The 18,709-nt window shown below is 42.6% G+C and overlaps 1 protein-coding gene across 1 annotated transcript; it reads left to right on the forward strand.

The window, feature by feature from the left end:
* Positions 1-5,758: 5,758 nt before the first annotated feature.
* Positions 5,759-7,472, forward strand: nhp2 (NHP2 ribonucleoprotein homolog (yeast)). The gene is made up of 4 exons (XM_024393213.2): positions 5,759-6,055; positions 6,287-6,356; positions 6,480-6,585; positions 6,928-7,472. Exons 1-4 carry the CDS (start codon positions 5,887-5,889, stop codon positions 7,051-7,053), a joined length of 471 nt encoding a protein of 156 aa, XP_024248981.1. The 5' UTR covers positions 5,759-5,886; the 3' UTR covers positions 7,054-7,472.
* Positions 7,473-18,709: the final 11,237 nt, after the last annotated feature.

Below are 18,709 nucleotides of genomic sequence, written 5' to 3' on the forward strand. Positions count from 1 at the left end.
GGTGGTGGAAGTCCCAGCCTATACAGAGCCGTAGCTGTGAACTTCAAAGACAGAAGAGCCTGATGAAAAGCTCCTGGCCTGTCTGATTGATGTTTCTCCCTCCCTGGCTGTACCATCGACGCCACCACTGCTCAAACTACTCCTTTATTGAACGGGATCATTATCTATCTGTGGAAGACCATCTCCAATGGACTGCCAGCTGCCTGATTTAAAAATGTAAAGTGACTTGGAGATTCTGTATTAGAAACACTAGCTATATAAAGCATATCTATTATTGTTATTATTAGTTATATGAATGTGTTTCGCTATTTACTGACATTCACATATATGTGTAGATACTCAAAGATATTGTTATACCTCATAAGACCTGGTTGATGAAAACCTTTAGTTTACTTCGTCATGTGGAAGTTGTGTACATTTGGAGAAGTTGCATTGTTCATCCTGCCCTCCACCATTGTGCTTGTTTCGGGTACGTGAGCAAGTAAGAATGAAGATCTTGATGTTCGAGAGAATCTGTGATCTTACAGGTTTGGATGGTTGCTTAGAATGTGCCGTTTACCTGTATCTTTTATATGAAGGTTGCAACTTGTACTTTGAAAATGTTGCGATTTATGTATTTATTTGGATATTGTGTTTTGTTTAGCATTACCCAAAGAGCACTGTGTATATTTTTATGATGCAACAATGAAATGGTTTCAGTTAGGCGGGTTCATATCGTCTACCCAACCGCTCTCTCCACTTTTTAAAAATGTTTATCTGTCCTTTTAATTTAAATTGTACTTTGATTGATGCGCATGATCTTATGATCTTATGTACTACACTTGATTTGATGTACAGTGCCTTCCCGGATGTATACACACCCCTTGACTTTTTCAACATTTTGTTACAAATTTAGGATTAAAATGGATTTAATTTAATGTCAAAGTGCGAGATGATTTTTATTTTTTATAAAAAATGTACTATATCTTGATTCAGAAAAGTATTCAAGCCGCTGAGCAATGCTCCCTCTAATGGAGAGGAAATATCAGCCCGAGCAGAGACGCACAAGATTGAACTCCACTTAACTTTCTAGAGTTTTCCACTTCTTTTACTTAACACTGTCAACATTTCCCTCTACTGTTGGAATTGTGTTCGAGTCAACGCAATATTAGCCACTTTCAATGTAACATACTGAAATAAAATGAACTATGCAAGACTTAGTATGCAAAACTAACTGCAAAAGATTTTCTTGTAGGCAGAGCAGCATTGGAGTAGGATTCTATTGCATTGACAGACATGACTCATCCACCTACTCTACACAGACCAGCGAGCCATAACCAATCAGAGCTGCAGTAGGCCTATATGCAAATAGCCATTCACTTTGAACTGCTGTGTTGATGGCACGAGCGGTCACAAGTAGATGTGCATTTATTTATTTTAAATTCTATATCAAAGCGAGAGCTGCATGTTCCCAAGTGTGCACTTTTGTTCATATTATTTGCTAGTTAGTGAGTTATTAACCTAGTTATAGCTAATGTCTAGTTAACAATGGGGGAGTGGTTGCTTCCTACAAGAGCACAAAGCCTGTGCATTTCTAGCCATCTTTTAAGTCCGGTGAAGAGCTTTTATTATGTGGTAAAGGGGGCAGGCAGTGTTGAATAAGCTATGTAGCCAATAATGCTATGGGAATGATAGTGCAATTTTATTTTGTAAAGTTGTTTCTTGCATCAAACACAACATTTTCAGTCACATTGTCTAATGTACAGGTGGATAAACCACTAAATGTCAAGCCGTGCTTGGTTTTTCTTTCAACAGTCTCATGGAATGTAGGCCTGCTTTGAACACCACACATTTGCTGCTACTGTAGACTGAATGACAGAACAGCTATTTCCATGTTAACATTTAACATCCATGTCAACATTTCATGGGACGCATTTTTCTCCATTGTTTTTGACGGTAGTTCTACATTCTGATCAAATAGCCACAGGAGCCTACTTGGCCACTCTTAAAACTGTAACATAAAGGGGATACAGCCTCCGTGTTCACAGTAAATGCGCGCCGGAAGTTCCACAGAATGTAGTTCAAGTTTGTGCTCAGCAAGACCTGAAATCTGCTTAGTGCCGGAAAATAGGTGTTAAGAATCACCTTTGGCTGAGGTTAGACTTGTGTTTCTTTTGGAGAAAGTCTCTAAGCGTTGCACGCCTGGATTGTACAACATTTATTCTTTTTCAAGCTCTGTCAAGCTGGTTATTGATCATTGCTAGACAGCCATTTTAAAGTCTTGCCATAGTTCTTCAAGCCGATTTTAGGTCAAAACTGTAACTAGGCCACTCAGGAAATTTCAATCTCATCTTGGTAAGCAACTCCAGTGTAGATTTGGTCTTGTGTTTTAGGTTATTGTCCTGCTGAAAGGTGAATTTGTCTCCCTGTTGAAAGCAGACTGAACCAGGTTTTCACTCTAGGATTTTGCCTGTGCATAGCTCTATTCCGTTTATTTTTATCCCAGAAAAAAACTCCTTAGTCCTTGCCTTTGACAAGCATATCCATAACATGATGCAGCCACCACCATGCTTGAAAATATGAAAAGTGGTATTCAGTGATGGATTTGCCCCAAACAGAATGCGTTGTATTCAGGACAAAAAGTTCATTTCTTTGCCAATTTCTTTGCAGTTTTACTTTAGTACCTCGTTGCAAACAGGATGCATGTTTTGGAAAATGTGTATTCTGTAGAGGCTTCATTCTTTTCGCTCAGACATTTAGTTTAGTATTGTGGAGTAACTACAATGTTGTTGATCCATACTCCGTTTTCTCCTATCACAGCCATTAAACTCTTTAACTGTTTTAAAATCACTGTTGTCCTCATGGTCAAATCCCTTGAGCGTTTTCCTTCCTCTCTGGCAACTGAGTTAGGAAGGACGCCTGTATCTTTGTAGTGACTGGGTGTATTGATACACCATCCAAGCATAATTTATAACTTCACTTATAAATTCTAAATAAATCAGACAGTGTCACAAGCAAAGCACCCCCACACCATTACACCTCTTCCTCCATGCTTCACGGTTGGAACCACATATGCAGAGATCATCCCTTCACCTACTCTGCATCTCACAAAGACACAGCGGTTGGAACCAAAATTCTCAATTTTGGACTCATCAGACCAAAGGACAGATTTCCACCGGTCTAATGTCCATTTCATAATGTCTAGTTTCTTTCTTCTTCTTCTTTTTGGTGTCCTTTAGTAGTGGTTTCTTTGCAGCAATTCGACCATGAAGGCCTGATTGACGCAGTCTCCTCTGAACAGTTGATGTTGAGATGTGTCTGTTACTTGAACTCTGTGAAGCATTTATTTGGGCTGCAATTCCTGAGGCTGGTAACTCTAATGAATGTATCCTCTGCAGCAGAGGTAACTCTGGGTCTTCCTTTCCTGTGTCGGTCCTCTTGAGAGCCAGTTTCATCATAGCGCTTGATGGTTTTAGAGACTGCACTTGAAGAAACTTTCAAAGTTATTGAAATTTTTCGGATTGACTGACCTACATGTCTTAAAGAAATGATGGACTGTCATTTCTCTTTGCTTATTTGAGCTGTCCTTTCCATAATATGGACTTGGTCTTTTACCAAATAGGGCTATCTTCTGTATACCACCCATACCTTGTCACAACACAACTGATTGGCTCAAACACATTAAGAAAGAAAGAAATTCCACAAATTAACTTTTAAGAAGGCACACCTGTTAATTGAAATGCATTCCAGGTGACTACCTCATGAAGCGGCAGGGTAGCCTAGTGGTTAGAGCGTTGGACTAGTGATCATGAAGGTTGCAAGTTCATATCCCCGAGCTGACAAGGTACAAATCTGTAGTTCTGTCCCTGAACAGGCAGTTAACCCACTGTTCCTAGGCTGTCATTGAAAATAAGAATTTGTTCTTAACTGACTTTCCTAGTTAAATAAAGGTACAAATAAATAAAAAAGATGGTTGAGAGAATTCCAAGAGTGTGCAAAGCTGTCATCAAGGCAAAGGGTGGCTACTTTGAAGGATCTCAAATATATTTTGATTTGTTTAACACTTTTTGGTTACTACATGATACCATATGTGTTATTTCATAGTTTTGATGTCTTCACTATTATTCTACAATGTAGATGATTTATTTTTTTAAATAAAGAAAAACCCTTGAATGAGTAGGTGTGTCCAAACTTTTGACTGGAACTGTACATAGATAGATCGATATATATTCATTATATATCATTTATAAGTCCAAAAATGGATGTAACAATTACAGATTGTCCCTTTAAGTCTATCAAAAGTGTGCAAGCTTGAGCATGTGTCCATCAGGCCTATGGATTTTACTTTAATTAGCATGAATTAGATTGAGCAAGCTGTCTGCTGGTTTCAAAAACAATGATTGATAGGCAGCTTAAACTTCTTGAATTCAACCATAATTGGATTCAAATACACATTTAGATGAGAGCGAAATGAGAGAGCAGCAGTGTGATTCACATCAATACGCTATGTGTATATTAATAATAAGTGATATCCGTAATGCCGTAGACGACACCACTGCTGTCATCCTTACCTCCAAGCGTTTATTCAAATTGGATAATCTTTGGATGCTGACAGCAGTCGCACCATTGGAAGACATAGCTTGGACTGTAGCTTTTCCCAAAAAATATTCCTGCTCTTTTCCCGCGATTCATCAAATCCAGTTGGTGTGTCATCATAGTGGTCTCTGACTTGTGGTCAGACTCGCTCAGGTGGAACAAATTTAAATTTGTGCCTTTTTTGTAATCCCTTACATGTCATCTGTTACTCCCCAACCCTGGTCCGGAATCAGTCAATCAGCAGAGAACAGTACAAAAGTGCAAACTGGACCCTGGTTTTATGGACATAAACAATTTATAGTTTTTTTTTCTAGTTTTGCTCTATTTGTAACATGTAGTGTGTAGGTGTAGCCGATGTGAAATGGCTAGCTAGTTAGCGCTAGTGGCATTTCAATCGGTGACATCACTTGCTCTGAGACCTTGAACTTGTTGTTCCCCTTGCTCTGCAAGGGCCGAGGCTTTTGTGGAGCGATGGGTAACGATGCTTCGAGGGTGACTCGTGACTGTTGTCTGTGTGCAGAACTTCCTTGGTTCGCGCCCAGGTCGGGGCGAGGGAACGGACGTAAAGTCTATACTGTTACATAGGCACCCCCTTTTTAATCCGTTTGATCACTGTAAAAGTCCAGCAACACTTCCTATGACCTAGATTTTTGTTCAAACTGATCTGTTTTGTACAGATAACTGTGTACTGTGATATATGTAAATCCAATATGAACAACAGATTGTATTTAAGCTGGAAACGCCACTCTTTAAGGGCCTTGGATGATGGTCCTCTGCGTATAAACTGTGGATTTGGAAACTATATGGGCTCCAGAGTAAAATGGACCCCCCCTTTTACATTCGACACAAAGTACAGAAAATTGTGTACAACGCAGTAAATGATGAGTACACACACACCAAAAATATTGTTGACCATTTAGGCTTGAACACATTTCAAATAAAACAATCACATAATATGTCACATATTATCAAATTATGATTTGTATAATAGCTAGTATACAATATATCGATAATTGTGCAAACTTTCCGTCATTTTCACCCTAATTATTAATTTTAAAGGTAAACCAAATGGAACTCTTATTCTGAAGGATTGCAAAAATACTTGACCCGGAATTACAAAATTATTCTTGCCTGCCTCGCAGCGGTGCACTGGGGATCCTTATTCTGAAGGATTGCAAAAATACGTGACCCGGAAGTACTGCGTTTTTCTGCACTGGCAACACGTGTGTCGCTTTTTTCCCTCACTTGCAACGTAGCACGCTGCAAACTAAACTAAAACGGTAAGTAACTTCTGCGTTATCTCTCAGAAACATGACCAAGGTAAAGAAGGAAAAAGGCATTAAGGAGGAGGAGGCTGGAGCGACGGAGACTGTAGGGACAGAGAAGTCGTATCAAGAGTTGATTGCAAACATCAACCCAATTGCTAATCCACTGGCCACTAAGAAGCTAAGCAAGAAGCTCTACAAATGCGTCAAAAAAGGTAAACTATACATTTATATTTTCATATTGACAAATAAATGCCAAGAATATGGTAGACATTTTCAAATAGTATCCAGCAAGGTAACGTTAGTCAGCCTGCTAATATTAGCTTGGTGAACTGTTCGTTAGCTAGGACATTTGCCAACGTTAGTAGTTGGCAAGTGAGCTGAGTGGTGTTAGCTACTTCAGCTAACTTTCCGTCTTTTTTTACATGCAACTCTGTCCTTTTCAGCATCTAAGCTCAAACAAATTCGCCGTGGAGTGAAAGAAGTTCAGAAGTTCATTAACAAAGGAGAAACTGGGTAAGTTTGTTAACTAGTTAATTAATTTAGCCTGTTCTGTTTTAATATTTTGCTAACGTTCTGCAAATGTTTCAGATCATACGCATGCTTCTCTATCTATGTACAATTATATATATTTTGCAGGATTGTGGTGTTGGCTGGAGATACTCTTCCAATCGATGTTTACTGCCATCTACCCGTCATGTGTGAGGACAGGAGTCTGCCATATGCCTATATTCCCTCAAAAGTGGTGAGTTCTCCAAACCAAAGGGCCTAAATGCGGAAGTGCATAGAAATGTCGTTATTCGTATATCACGTCATTGTCCACAGAGTTATGAAACTACAGAGCGCTACATGGTTCAAAGCACCTAACATCACAATTAAGCTTTTCATATCGCCACTATCTTGGAGCTGAAATTGATCATGTGTACTGTACTAAAAATACAAAAAGGAATGTACAATATGACAAACCTCTGGCTTTCCTTTTCAATTAGTTTTGTGAAGGATGTGACGAGTATGCAATTGAGGTTCTCCCATGAAATCAATGAGACGAATACCTTTTAAAGAAACCCTGCCATGTCTATCTCCTCAGGACCTTGGTTCGTCTGCAGGCTCAAAGCGGCCCACCTGCGTCATCATGATCAAATCTCACGAGGACTATAAGGAGGCCTATGATGAGTGTTTCGAGGAGGTCTCTGCCCTGCCCAAACCCCTCTGAACCTGTTCTCTGGCTATCAGACTCAAATTGTATCTGAGAATGTCTGGCTGTAGGCAGAATCAATTGGTGGGGGGGTGAAATGAACTGACTGTCACTAGAGCCAAGCTGCAGGGTGGTATTTGTCTCAGTATACGTCGATACCCCAGCAAATGTCATCTTTGTTTGTTTTGGTTATTAAATGTAAACGGGGCCTATGAAGGTTGACAACATCCTTTGGTATTTTAAATAGGTGCTGACTTGAAACAGGACTTTATTTTCCTAGTTTTGGTGGCATCCATGCGTTGTCTACAGCCAGATATGAATATGTCTACCAAGTACATTCAGTTTTTACATTGTATTATGTGCTTTCATAACTATCGGTTGCACTGCTATATAACATACATTTTGGTATGAATAATAAATCTGCACGCTGATTTTGAGTTGATGAGCCTTGTTGTGTTTGAATGGTCAGGACTTGGGTTAGGTAACAGAGCATGTGCTTAGCGTATCTTGTGTGTTTTGTTGGCGTGAACAGCCGGTTCTAATTGAGGGACCATAGGGAACTATATGACTTCTGCGCAGTTTAACATTAAATCATTTTTTGCAATCTCATTCTGATGGGTTTGATCATTACAGTTGTAAACGAATGTATCACTTATGTGGCGGAAGGTAGTCTAGTGGTTAGAGCGTTGGACTAGTAACCAAAAGGTTGCAAGTTCAAATCCCCCGACCTGAACAAGGCAGTTAACCCACTGTGCATAAGCTGACATTGAAAATAAGAATTTGTTCTTAACTGGCTTGCCTAGTTAAATAAAGGTACAAAAAAATATATAATAAAATGCACTTGCTCTTGGAGCAGGTTTTGGCCAAAATTATCCTATGAAACTGAGTAGCATTTCGCTACACTTGCAATAACATCTGCTAAAGCATATGTATGGGACGAATAGGATTTGATTTGGTACATTCATCCATCCATATCTCATCTGATTACTAATAACCACAAGGTGTCAGTAGTGTCACGTTTTAATGTAGACCAGGGATGGGCAACTGGTGCACCCTCTTATGTGGGCCTGCAGATAAATCAACTCCCCATCTCAACATTAGGGGGCTCAACCTAATGTTGAGTTAAAAGAGCAGATTACACAAGATGAAACTTGCAGCTTTTCTGTTCGGTCACTCACTGACAGTCACTCACTGACAGTCACTCAATTAGCCCATGTCAGCAAAAAAAAAAAGTTTTAAGTTAGTCTAGCCAGCTAAACTTGTAATCATGGTCAAATTATAGACCACAGGGCCCCCATTGATTTTGTTAGTCACTCTCACTCAGAGATATTAACTGCAACAACAAAAAAATTGAATTTTTCTCTCTACCCCATGGGAAAATTTGTATGATTGTTTGAAATTAGTTACACAATTGCAAAATCTTATCTCCGCCCCATGGCAAAATGGGTAGGAATGCAGCAAATGAACTCCCTTAACTTCAATTTATTCTCTCCACTGTCAAGAGGGGGGCTGCTAAAATCTTTTGCTTGCAAGGTACGGGCGCCTCCCAACAAAATGTAACTTAGACTAGGTCCGGCTCACTGCATATGTGGGTACACAGACCCGTGAGCCACTGCGGCCCCTCATAATGAGCTGTGGCCCCCACCCCTATCAAAGTTGCCATTCCCTGATGTAGAAATATCCCTACACTGGGTGTGAGTGTTGTCCTTTTGGTAGCCTCTCTAGGCATTGAGTCAAGACTTTCACCTGCTGTTATTCCGGCTTTATTTTAAAACCCATTATTAAACCGTCTTTTTTTTGCTTGGAATCTGACCTTCAACAGAACATTTCGCAAAATATTATGGCCACTTTCCCTCACATTTACCCCACCATTCTGCGTGCACTGAATCGGGTGAATCAAATGACATTTTATTGGTCACATGCGCTGAAAACAAAAGGTGTAGACTACCTGAAATACTTACTTACGAGCCCTTTCCCAATGATGCGGGGATTAAAACAAATGATAATCAGGGTAGTGCTGCTCTTTATTTGGTGAGGAAACACCTGGCGTGTTGGCTGTTGAAACAGTCTGTGAACCCCTCTCTCCCCTCAGTCCCCACCAGGCCAACATTTATGTTGCTGTTTTTTCCTGTGTTGACATTTCAAATATTTCTCCCCCCCAAAAAAGCCACCAATACTGTGTTTGTTGTGTTTAGCTCTATTTTCCCCAAAATCCTACAAAAGCAGAAGAGCCATGTCTCAGTCCATCAGAGCACAATGGTTTTAACAGGGGAACATCCAACAAGGAACTTTAACAGAAGATTATCTTTACTACTTTCCAGATATATTTCCTGGAATTATTAACCTTGATGTCTACTTACAAGGATGGAGATAATCCTGACCATTTTTGGATCCTCTCTTCCCCAGTCTGGTGGATATCTACGGATATTACTTTGAATTCATATAGATTTTATTTGTGACAAAGGTATTTATTTGAGATGACCGAAATAGGCAAGTGTCTGAACAAACAGCTTCAATGATAGGGAGTTGATTAGATATTTACCATTAATGAGATATTTTAAATGATTTAACGTCCTCTAATAATAGTAGTAGTCAAGATTTCTATCTGTGTTATTATTGATTTAAAGATAAATATACTCTCACCTTGGTGCCTGAAACATCTCTGTAGTTTTGGAGGGGTCATTTGGTTTTAGAAAACACTTTTTTATTTTTTTATTTTTTTTTAAATATAAACTTTTTGACAGTATTCTTTAAAAGAGACAATCTGCAGATTGTTTAATTTTCTATTGGATAGAGAGTAGTTAGAGAACAGAACAATGTTGTGCAGTTGGAGCGATGGAGTTAACAACAAACCAAGGACGTGTGGATGTCCTTCCCTGTGTGACACGTGGCTGGCTGCTGGGGGCCCTGTTTCCACAACAGCACGCCTCGGGGCAGAGAAGGAGGAGAAGGATGGTGGCACGGGTGGCCTGTGTTCCGGAGCAGGGTGACAGGAACAGAACTGTGTGCTGCTCTCTCTGTTTACCAAACAAGCCTCATAGGTCAGCTCTGTTTTAGTAAACAGCATGGTGGGTGGATGGAGTTGGACCCTCAGGTTTGGCATGAGGGCTGCTCTCTGATACAACCTGTCTTCTTCAGAATGACCTTCATTCTGTGTGTGTGTGTGTGTGTGTATTAAGAAACCAGACTTTTTTTTTCATATTAGTCCGTTTGTCCCATCTGTCCTCCACACATCCCTCATAGCCCTCCCTTCCTAGCCATGACCAGCCTAGCTGAACCTCTGTGGCACGTCACAACCGTAGTTGGTTGGACAAAGACTCCGAGTATTTGACATGACCGTTGTCTTGTTTTGCACACTTTGTACAAAATAATACAATGCAGTACTACAGGATATGTCTTAACGTAGCTCTTTATTAGCTATAACTGGCATGTTCACGTATCGCCAACCAGGATCAAACTGCCGATCCCCTAACCATTTGGGTGGTCTTAACCAATCATAGCACAGTATGATATGGCGGTAAAATGCATCCAATTACAATTCAGTATGTTTACACATATGAATATTACAATCGTGTCTTAAATAACAGTCATAATTTGCTTACATTTGTCCTGTTACACACTTGTACAAGTGTCCAATGGAAATGTGTTTCTGCATATCCCAACTCCCACTGAGACACCCGCAGGGACTGGGGTCACGGCCAGGGTCACCATATCCCAACTCCCACTGAGACACCCGCAGGGACTGGGGTCACGGCCAGGGTCACCATATCCCAACTCCCACTGAGACACCCGCAGGGACTGGGGTCACGGCCAGGGTCACCATATCCCAACTCCCACTGAGACACCCGCAGGGAGTGGGTTCACGACCAGGGTCCTGTCTGGTTGTGACGGTGATGGGGATTAGGATGTTGTTATCCAAAACAAGACCGATGAATCCAAAGTAGGGACACAATGTACCTGTAGGTCTACAGTTAATGGGTAAATTGTGACTGACTGATCAACAAATAATGATGATTCGTTGTTTATGATGCAAGGTTCTTTGTAGATCAGTCGGTCGGCAATCGCTCGTACTGTCGCTCGTACTGTCGCTCGTACTGTCGGCTGTACTGTCGGCTGTACTGTCGCTCGTACTGTCGGCTGTACTGTCGCTCGTACTGTCGCTCGCTGTACTGTCGGCTCGTCGTACTGTCGCGCCACTGTGTCGTACTGTACTGTCGGCTGTACTGTCGGCTGTACTGTCTGTACTGGCTGTACTGTCGGGCTGTACTGTCGGCTGTACTGTCGGCTGTACTGTCGGCTGTACTGTCGTACTGTCGCTGTACTGTCGCTGTACTGTCGGCTGTACTGTCGGCTGTACTGTCGGCTGTACTGTCGGCTGTACTGTCGCTCGTACTGTCAGCTGTACTGTCGCTCGTACTGTCGGCTGTACTGTCGGCTGCCATGTCGAACTAGCTGCTTGACTCTCTCTTTCTCTGTCATTTCTTATCGCTCTTCATCTCATCCTATTTCCTCTCCCTGTTCCTCTCTGTCCTTTTCTCTCTAACAGTGCTTTATTGACATGTTTAACGTCTAAGCGGGCTGTCAGAGGGATGAACAGCTGAGATGGCAAGACAAAGAGAGGGAAGGCAGGCAGGCAGGCAGCGGCACCAAAGGCCACCTCCTCCTGTGGCATGCCTTATGAAACAAATGCAACTGTGTCATTCCCCTGGCCCTCTCCCTCTCCTCCCTGTGCTGCGAGCTGGATGACTAATTTAGAGTTTGGCTTTGTCCGTGTGTATGTTTATTGTGTCAACAGTGCACCTGCTGCCTGCCGCCTCCTCCCTAATTCACCGTAGCACGCGCCATAACCTATAACACGCGCCGGTTCCCCTAATCTCCTCACTTACTGAGAGTACAACTTTGCCCCAGGTCACACTGCTGGGCACCCCGACATCAACCAACATGTTCACTCTCTGTTTGCCACCCGACTCCACACGCCCCCATCTAGCTGACAACCGTTTTTTTACTGATTGATATGACTTTGTTCTTGTGTATTTTAAACCTTTTGCTCAAGATGGGGGATCAAGTTTTATATCATTGATCTAGTCTCTTTTCCCCTTTCTAAACCCCTATCTGTTTCTCTTTGTTTCTCTCTCTTTGTTTCTCTCCGTCTCTCTCTTTACAACTCTCTCTCTCTATTTCTCTCACTCTCTCTCTACATATTTATCTCCATCTCTCCCTCTCTCCCTGCAGTACAGTCATTTTATCAGGCAGGTGTGTGGATGTCTGCAGTGAGCAATGGAGCAGGTGTAGTGGGAGATTTATTGATTTTAATCACATTCTGTTGAGCAATAGTTCCCAGCCCCAGGCGTAAGGCAGGCATGTCCTCAGACCGCCGGTACCGATATGAATAAATGGGCAGGCAGGCAGGCATAGCACCTATCTCACTGTCCACAAAGACACAGGATCAGGGGGAGTGTGTAGTTTAATGGAAGGGATCCTGTAAACGACTTAGGTCTTGATTCAATCCGTATCGCGGGAGATCTGTGTCAAAATGTAAAGGTCATTTTCGATTGAGCCGGCAACATTTACAGTGAATTCAGTCTCCACGAATGCAATCGAGCTACAACGGAAATGTTGTGCGATACATCTGCGATATGGATTGAATTCAGTCCATAGCCCTTTCCTGCAGTCAATTGACTTAGTGTCGGTTTCATGGGTGGAATGTTAATATCTTTCATAATTAATACACTTTTTTATTTTGCAGAAAATCTGTTGTTTTTGTTAGATTTCCGTCTTCTGTGACGTATATAAAGTGTAATATTGGGATGCAAACTCAAAATGTAATGTATTTCAACTCTGTATCAAACATGGTACAGGTGTCTTATTTTTAAAGCCCTTGAGCATGTGTGTGAAGTCTATACTTTTGTTTTTATGTCAGTCTAAACTGGTTAAACTGTTTTCTTAAACTGCCTCCTGTGCTGTCAATCATATATTTCAGTCAAATACTAAATCAATTGCATTAGAATTAGCCATTTTTTTCTGTACTTGTGTGCACTTGTGTTCTTGTGCACCTGTGTAGGTGTGTGTACAAGCAGGTTATAGGGGTGTCGGTGTGCCAACAGAACAGCCTTGAGGCGACCTGTTCTTACTATCTCTGGGGGCTTGTGGGGGCTTGTTCTCAGATCCCTCACCGTTCATAAACTCCTGTCAGCTCCAACAGTTGACACCTGAGTGCACCGAAAATGTCCAATCTTGACTTGCGATCTGATAAAATCTTCTGTTTCAGCAACGGACATGACCACAGAAAGCTGGCTACCAATAAAATGCCAGCCACTGATTGTCTCTGTTTCCTTTACCCCAAATATCCATCACTGTCTCAGAGAGAGAAAGAGACAAAAGCTTACAGTTTGACAGTTTGTCTGAGAAATGTAAAAGGTGAAAGGTCAATGGAATCTACAGGTCTTATGTACACCGACCCCCGTCTCTATCTACTGGACCTAAGAGCCCAGTAGTGGTTGAGAGGGGTTGCGTGTGTGTGTGTGTGTGTGTGTGTGTGTGTGTGTGTGTGTGTGTGTGTGTGTGTGTGTGTGTGTGTGTGTGTGTGTGTGTGTGTGTGTGTGTGTGTAAAAAGAAATATATATATATATATATACCTGGCAGTGTGGCCTACAGTGGGTATGGGTTTTACTCCTACACTTTGTTTGGTTTAACCCACACAGGGCCTGCGTGTTCCCCCTTCCTGACTCTGAGGCTTGATCGGCGGGTTTGAGATGTGATGTAATGTATCATCAACCTTAAGCTCATCTCGTTGTGTGTCACTTCAAGACTGTTTCACAAAGCAGAGCCCCCACTGCACTCAGCATCTGTATAAACCATGGCAGGTGTAATGGAGGGAGGCTAGCTTTCCTTCATATAAGAGATGATGCCAATGTATTCCCCACACGTCTGGAAACCATAATATTTCCTTCATCAGTGCTGCATGCCACTGACTTAGAGATACACATACAGTCTCAGTGGAATGGAATACCTGTCCTGTTCATCCAGGCTTCACTGGCTGTTAAGCACCTGCATCTACACCTGTCTGCACCTGCAGAACTGTCGTACACCTGCTCTCTCCGTGCTCCTAAATGATAGCACATATTCTCATTTAACATTATGCCTCTCTTATTCATTCCACCACAGTAAGTTCTGTGGCCATCAGATCATAATTCAAAAGGCCCCTTTTCGGTAAAATAATTTGTACCATCATTTGTACAATAATTTGTATAGCTGACAATGGTGAGATGCTGAGATATGTCTGAGCGTTGGAAGACCCAGACTCACTGGATTATTTAACGATTTTAGGCACTGGGCAGCAGGGCTAGTAGACTGCAATTTTTACTAGCCCTGGTCCAAAACGGCACTAACCGGCCAGGCTAGTTGGACACATTTTCTACGAGCGCGGTCTGAAAAGTACTAGCCACGGGTTTTCCGAACTTGGTCCTCTGTACCCGAAGGAGTGCACGTTTTGGTTGATGAACTAGCACTACACAGCTGATTCAAATAATGAACTAATCATCAAGCTTTGAATCAGCTGTGGAGTGCTAGGGGGAAACTACCAAAACGTGGACCCTTTGGGTTCCCCAGGACAGCGTTTGGGAAATGCTGTCTTATATTATGTTGAGGTGTATCTGTCAGGAGGTCAAATCCTCTGTGGTTTGATATGGTATGATATGACTGTGTTGATGTGTTTGGGTGCGATGGAAGATGTGAGAGACAGTGGGTATCAATGGATCTGAGCGTCGTCACACAGTCTGTCAGCAGAAACTCTCATCAGACACCTAATCCTCTCCTCAGACGGCTGGCGAAAGTCGCCGACCTCTCTGTTTCTCTGTGTGCTAATGTCTGTGTTTGTTTACTCCTGTGTGCGCCCATCCCATTGAATGAAACCCGTGGGACGGGTGGAGGGGTATAGGGGCGAGGAAGTTCATATAGGGGCTCACAGAGCGGCCCGCCAGGGTGACAAATGATGCAGGCTGGAACAGGACCACAGGCAGACATACCATATTTTGAAGAAAAAACCCCCACCAGGGTATATCTTAGATGGAAACTCGACAGAAGTGTCTCTAATGCTAATGAAAGCGTTCCTATCATCATGTTATCTGTTCTTTCAAGTTCTACATCAATGCCTTGCAATATCTTCAGGTGATCTGCCAAATAGAAATTGGATGGTATGCATAAGCTGACAAGCATGGTTGCTCAGGGATGTCCTCAGGTTTGCACCATTCAAATGCCATCCATCTATGTTTTGTGATCCATTATCTTCCTCTAAGTCATGTTATCAGACACTATTTGACCTAATGCCAATTTACAGTTTATAACTTGACCCCAAAAACGTCACTATGAGTGGGGATATACGATACGTGACAGAATATTGGAAATAAAATCGTAAACAATTCCAAAGTATTGTCTTTGCATGAGTTGTGTTTGAAATGGTTCAGCATGGACAGAGTTCAGGAGCCTTGAGTGACAAGAGGTGCTACATGGACAGAGTTCAGGAGCCTTGAGTGACAAGAGGTGCTACATGGACAGAGTTCAGGAGCCTTGAGTGACAAGAGGTGCTACATGGACAGAGTTCAGGAGCCTTGAGTGACAAGAGGTGCTACATGGACAGAGTTCAGGAGCCTTGAGTGACAAGAGGTGCTACATGGACAGAGTTCAGGAGCCTTGAGTGACAAGAGGTGCTACATGGACAGAGTTCAGGAGCCTTGAGTGACAAGAGGTGCTACATGACAGTGTTCAAGAGATTATTGTCATGTAATCTGGACGTGTGAAGTGGGCCATAGAAACCCACAGAGCCCCCTGGTTTAATCAGAGGCTACACAGTAGAATAAGCCTTCTGGTGAAGTGGAGATTAACCGTTGTGAACCCCAAATAAATGCACCCTTTTAATGAAGTTAATGAAGTTCAGTTAAATCAGTAAGCAGTGGAGGAAAAAGTACCCAATTGTCATACTTGAGTAAATGTAAAGATACCTTCATTGAAAATGACTCAAATAAAAGTGAAAATCACCCAGAAAAATACTACTTGAGTAAAAGTCTAAAAGTATTTGGTTTTAAATATACTTAAGTATCAAAAAGAAATGTAATTGCAAAAATATACTTAAAAGGTAAAAGTATAAATAATTTAAAATGGCTTATAATAAGTAAATCGGACAGCACTATTTAAAATGTTTTTTTTTTTTTTTTTTTACAGATGAGTGGCACTCTACAACACACAGACAGCATTTACAAACGAAGCATATGTGTTTAGTGAGTCCTCCAGATCGGAGGCAGTAGGGATGACCAGGGATGTTCTCTGTTCAGTGAGTCCTCCAGATCAGAGGCAGTAGGGATGACCAGGGATGTTCTCTGTTTAGTGAGTCCTCCAGATCAGATGCAATAGGGATGACCAGGGATGTTCTCTGTTTAGTGAGTCCACCAGATCAGAGGCAGTAGGGATGACCAGGGATGTTCTCTCTTCAGTGAGTCCACCAGATCAGAGGCAGTAGGGATGACCAGGGATGTTCTCTGTTCAGTGAGTCCTCCAGATCGGAGGCAGTAGGGATGACCAGGGATGTTCTCTGTTTAGTGAGTCCTCCAGATCAGAGGCAGTAGGGATGACCAGGGATGTTCTCTGTTTAGTGAGTCCTCCAGATCGGAGGCAGTAGGGATGACCAGGGATGTTCTCTGTTTAGTGAGTCCACCAGATCAGAGGCAGTAGGGATGACCAGGGATGTTCTCTGTTTATTGAGTCCACCAGATCAGGGGCAGTAGGGATGACCAGGGATATTCTCTGTTTAGTGAGTCCTCCAGACCAGAGACAGTAGGGATGACCAGGGATGTTCTCTGTTTATTGAGTCCACCAGATCAGAGGCAGTAGGGATGACCAGGGATGTTCTCTGTTTAGTGAGTCCTCCAGATCAGATGCAATAGGGATGACCAGGGATGTTCTCTGTTTAGTGAGTCCACCAGATCAGAGGCAGTAGGGATGACCAGGGATGTTCTCTGTTCAGTGAGTCCACCAGATCAGAGGCAGTAGGGATGACCAGGGATGTTCTCTGTTCAGTGAGTCCTCCAGATCAGATGGAATAGGGATGACCAGGGATGTTCTCTGTTCAGTGAGTCCTCCAGATCAGATGCAGTAGGGATGACCAGGGATGTTCTCTGTTCAGTGAGTCCTCCAGATCAGAGGCAGTAGGGATGACCAGGGATGTTCTCTGTTCAGTGAGTCCTCCAGATCAGAGGCAGTAGGGATGACCAGGGATGTTCTCTGTTTAGTGAGTCCTCCAGATCAGATGCAATAGGGATGACCAGGGATGTTCTCTGTTTAGTGAGTCCACCAGATCAGAGGCAGTAGGGATGACCAGGGATGTTCTCTGTTCAGTGAGTCCTCCAGATCAGGGATGTTCTCTGTTTAGTGAGTCCTCCAGATCAGAGGCAGTAGGGATGACCAGGGATGTTCTCTGTTTAGTGAGTCCACCAGATCAGAGTCAGTAGGGATGACCAGGGATGTTCTCTGTTCAGTGAGTCCTCCAGATCAGAGGCAGTAGGGATGACCAGGGATGTTCTCTGTTTATTGAGTCCACCAGATCAGAGACAGTAGGGATGACCAGGGATGTTCTCTGTTCAGTGAGTCCTCCAGATCAGAGACAGTAGGGATGACCAGGGATGTTCTCTGTTCAGTGAGTCCTCCAGATCGGAGGCAGTAGGGATGACCAGGGATGTTCTCTGTTTAGTGAGTCCTCCAGATCAGAGGCAGTAGGGATGACCAGGGATGTTCTCTGTTTAGTGAGTCCACCAGATCAGAGGCAGTAGGGATGACCAGGGATGTTCTCTGTTCAGTGAGTCCTCCAGATCAGAGGCAGTAGGGATGACCAGGGATGTTCTCTGTTTAGTGAGTCCACCAGATCAGAGTCAGTAGGGATGACCAGGGATGTTCTCTGTTTTGTGAGTCCTCCAGATCAGAGGCAGTAGGGATGACCAGGGATGTTCTCTGTTTCAGTGAGTCCTCCAGATCAGAGGCAGTAGGGATGACCAGGGATGTTCTCTGTTTAGTGAGTCCTCCAGATCAGAGGCAGTAGGGATGACCAGGGATGTTCTCTGTTCAGTGAGTCCTCCAGATCAGAGGCAGTAGGGATGACCAGGGATGTTCTCTGTTCAGTGAGTCCACCAGATCAGAGGCAGTAGGGATGACCAGGGATGTTCTCTTGATATGTGAGTGAAATGGACAATTTTCCTGTAAAGAGTTACTTTTTGGTGTCAGGGAAAATGTATGGAGTTAAAAGTACATTATTTTCTTTAGGAATGTACTGAAGTAAAAGTAAAAGTTGTCCAAAATATAAATAATCAAGTAAAGTACAGATACCTAAAGAAACTACTTAAGTAGTACTTTAAAGTATGTTTACTTAGGTACTTTACACCACTGTCAGTAAGACAACATTTTTGGTAGTTAATATAACATCTGTAAACCCAGACAGGAAACTGAGGTCAGGTTTTCTCAATCCAAGTATCACTCTGGTAATGTACTGTACCACCCATATTCCTAAGGAAATTGTCTGGAGCTATAACTGTAGGGATAGCAACAATGGGAACTGGACCAAATTGTCTGGGGCTATAACTGTAGGGATAGCAGCAATGGGAACTGGACCAAATTGTCTGGGGCTATAACTGTA

This window comes from Oncorhynchus tshawytscha, linkage group LG30 (assembly GCF_018296145.1).
Source record: "Oncorhynchus tshawytscha isolate Ot180627B linkage group LG30, Otsh_v2.0, whole genome shotgun sequence".
NCBI lineage: Eukaryota > Metazoa > Chordata > Actinopteri > Salmoniformes > Salmonidae > Oncorhynchus > Oncorhynchus tshawytscha.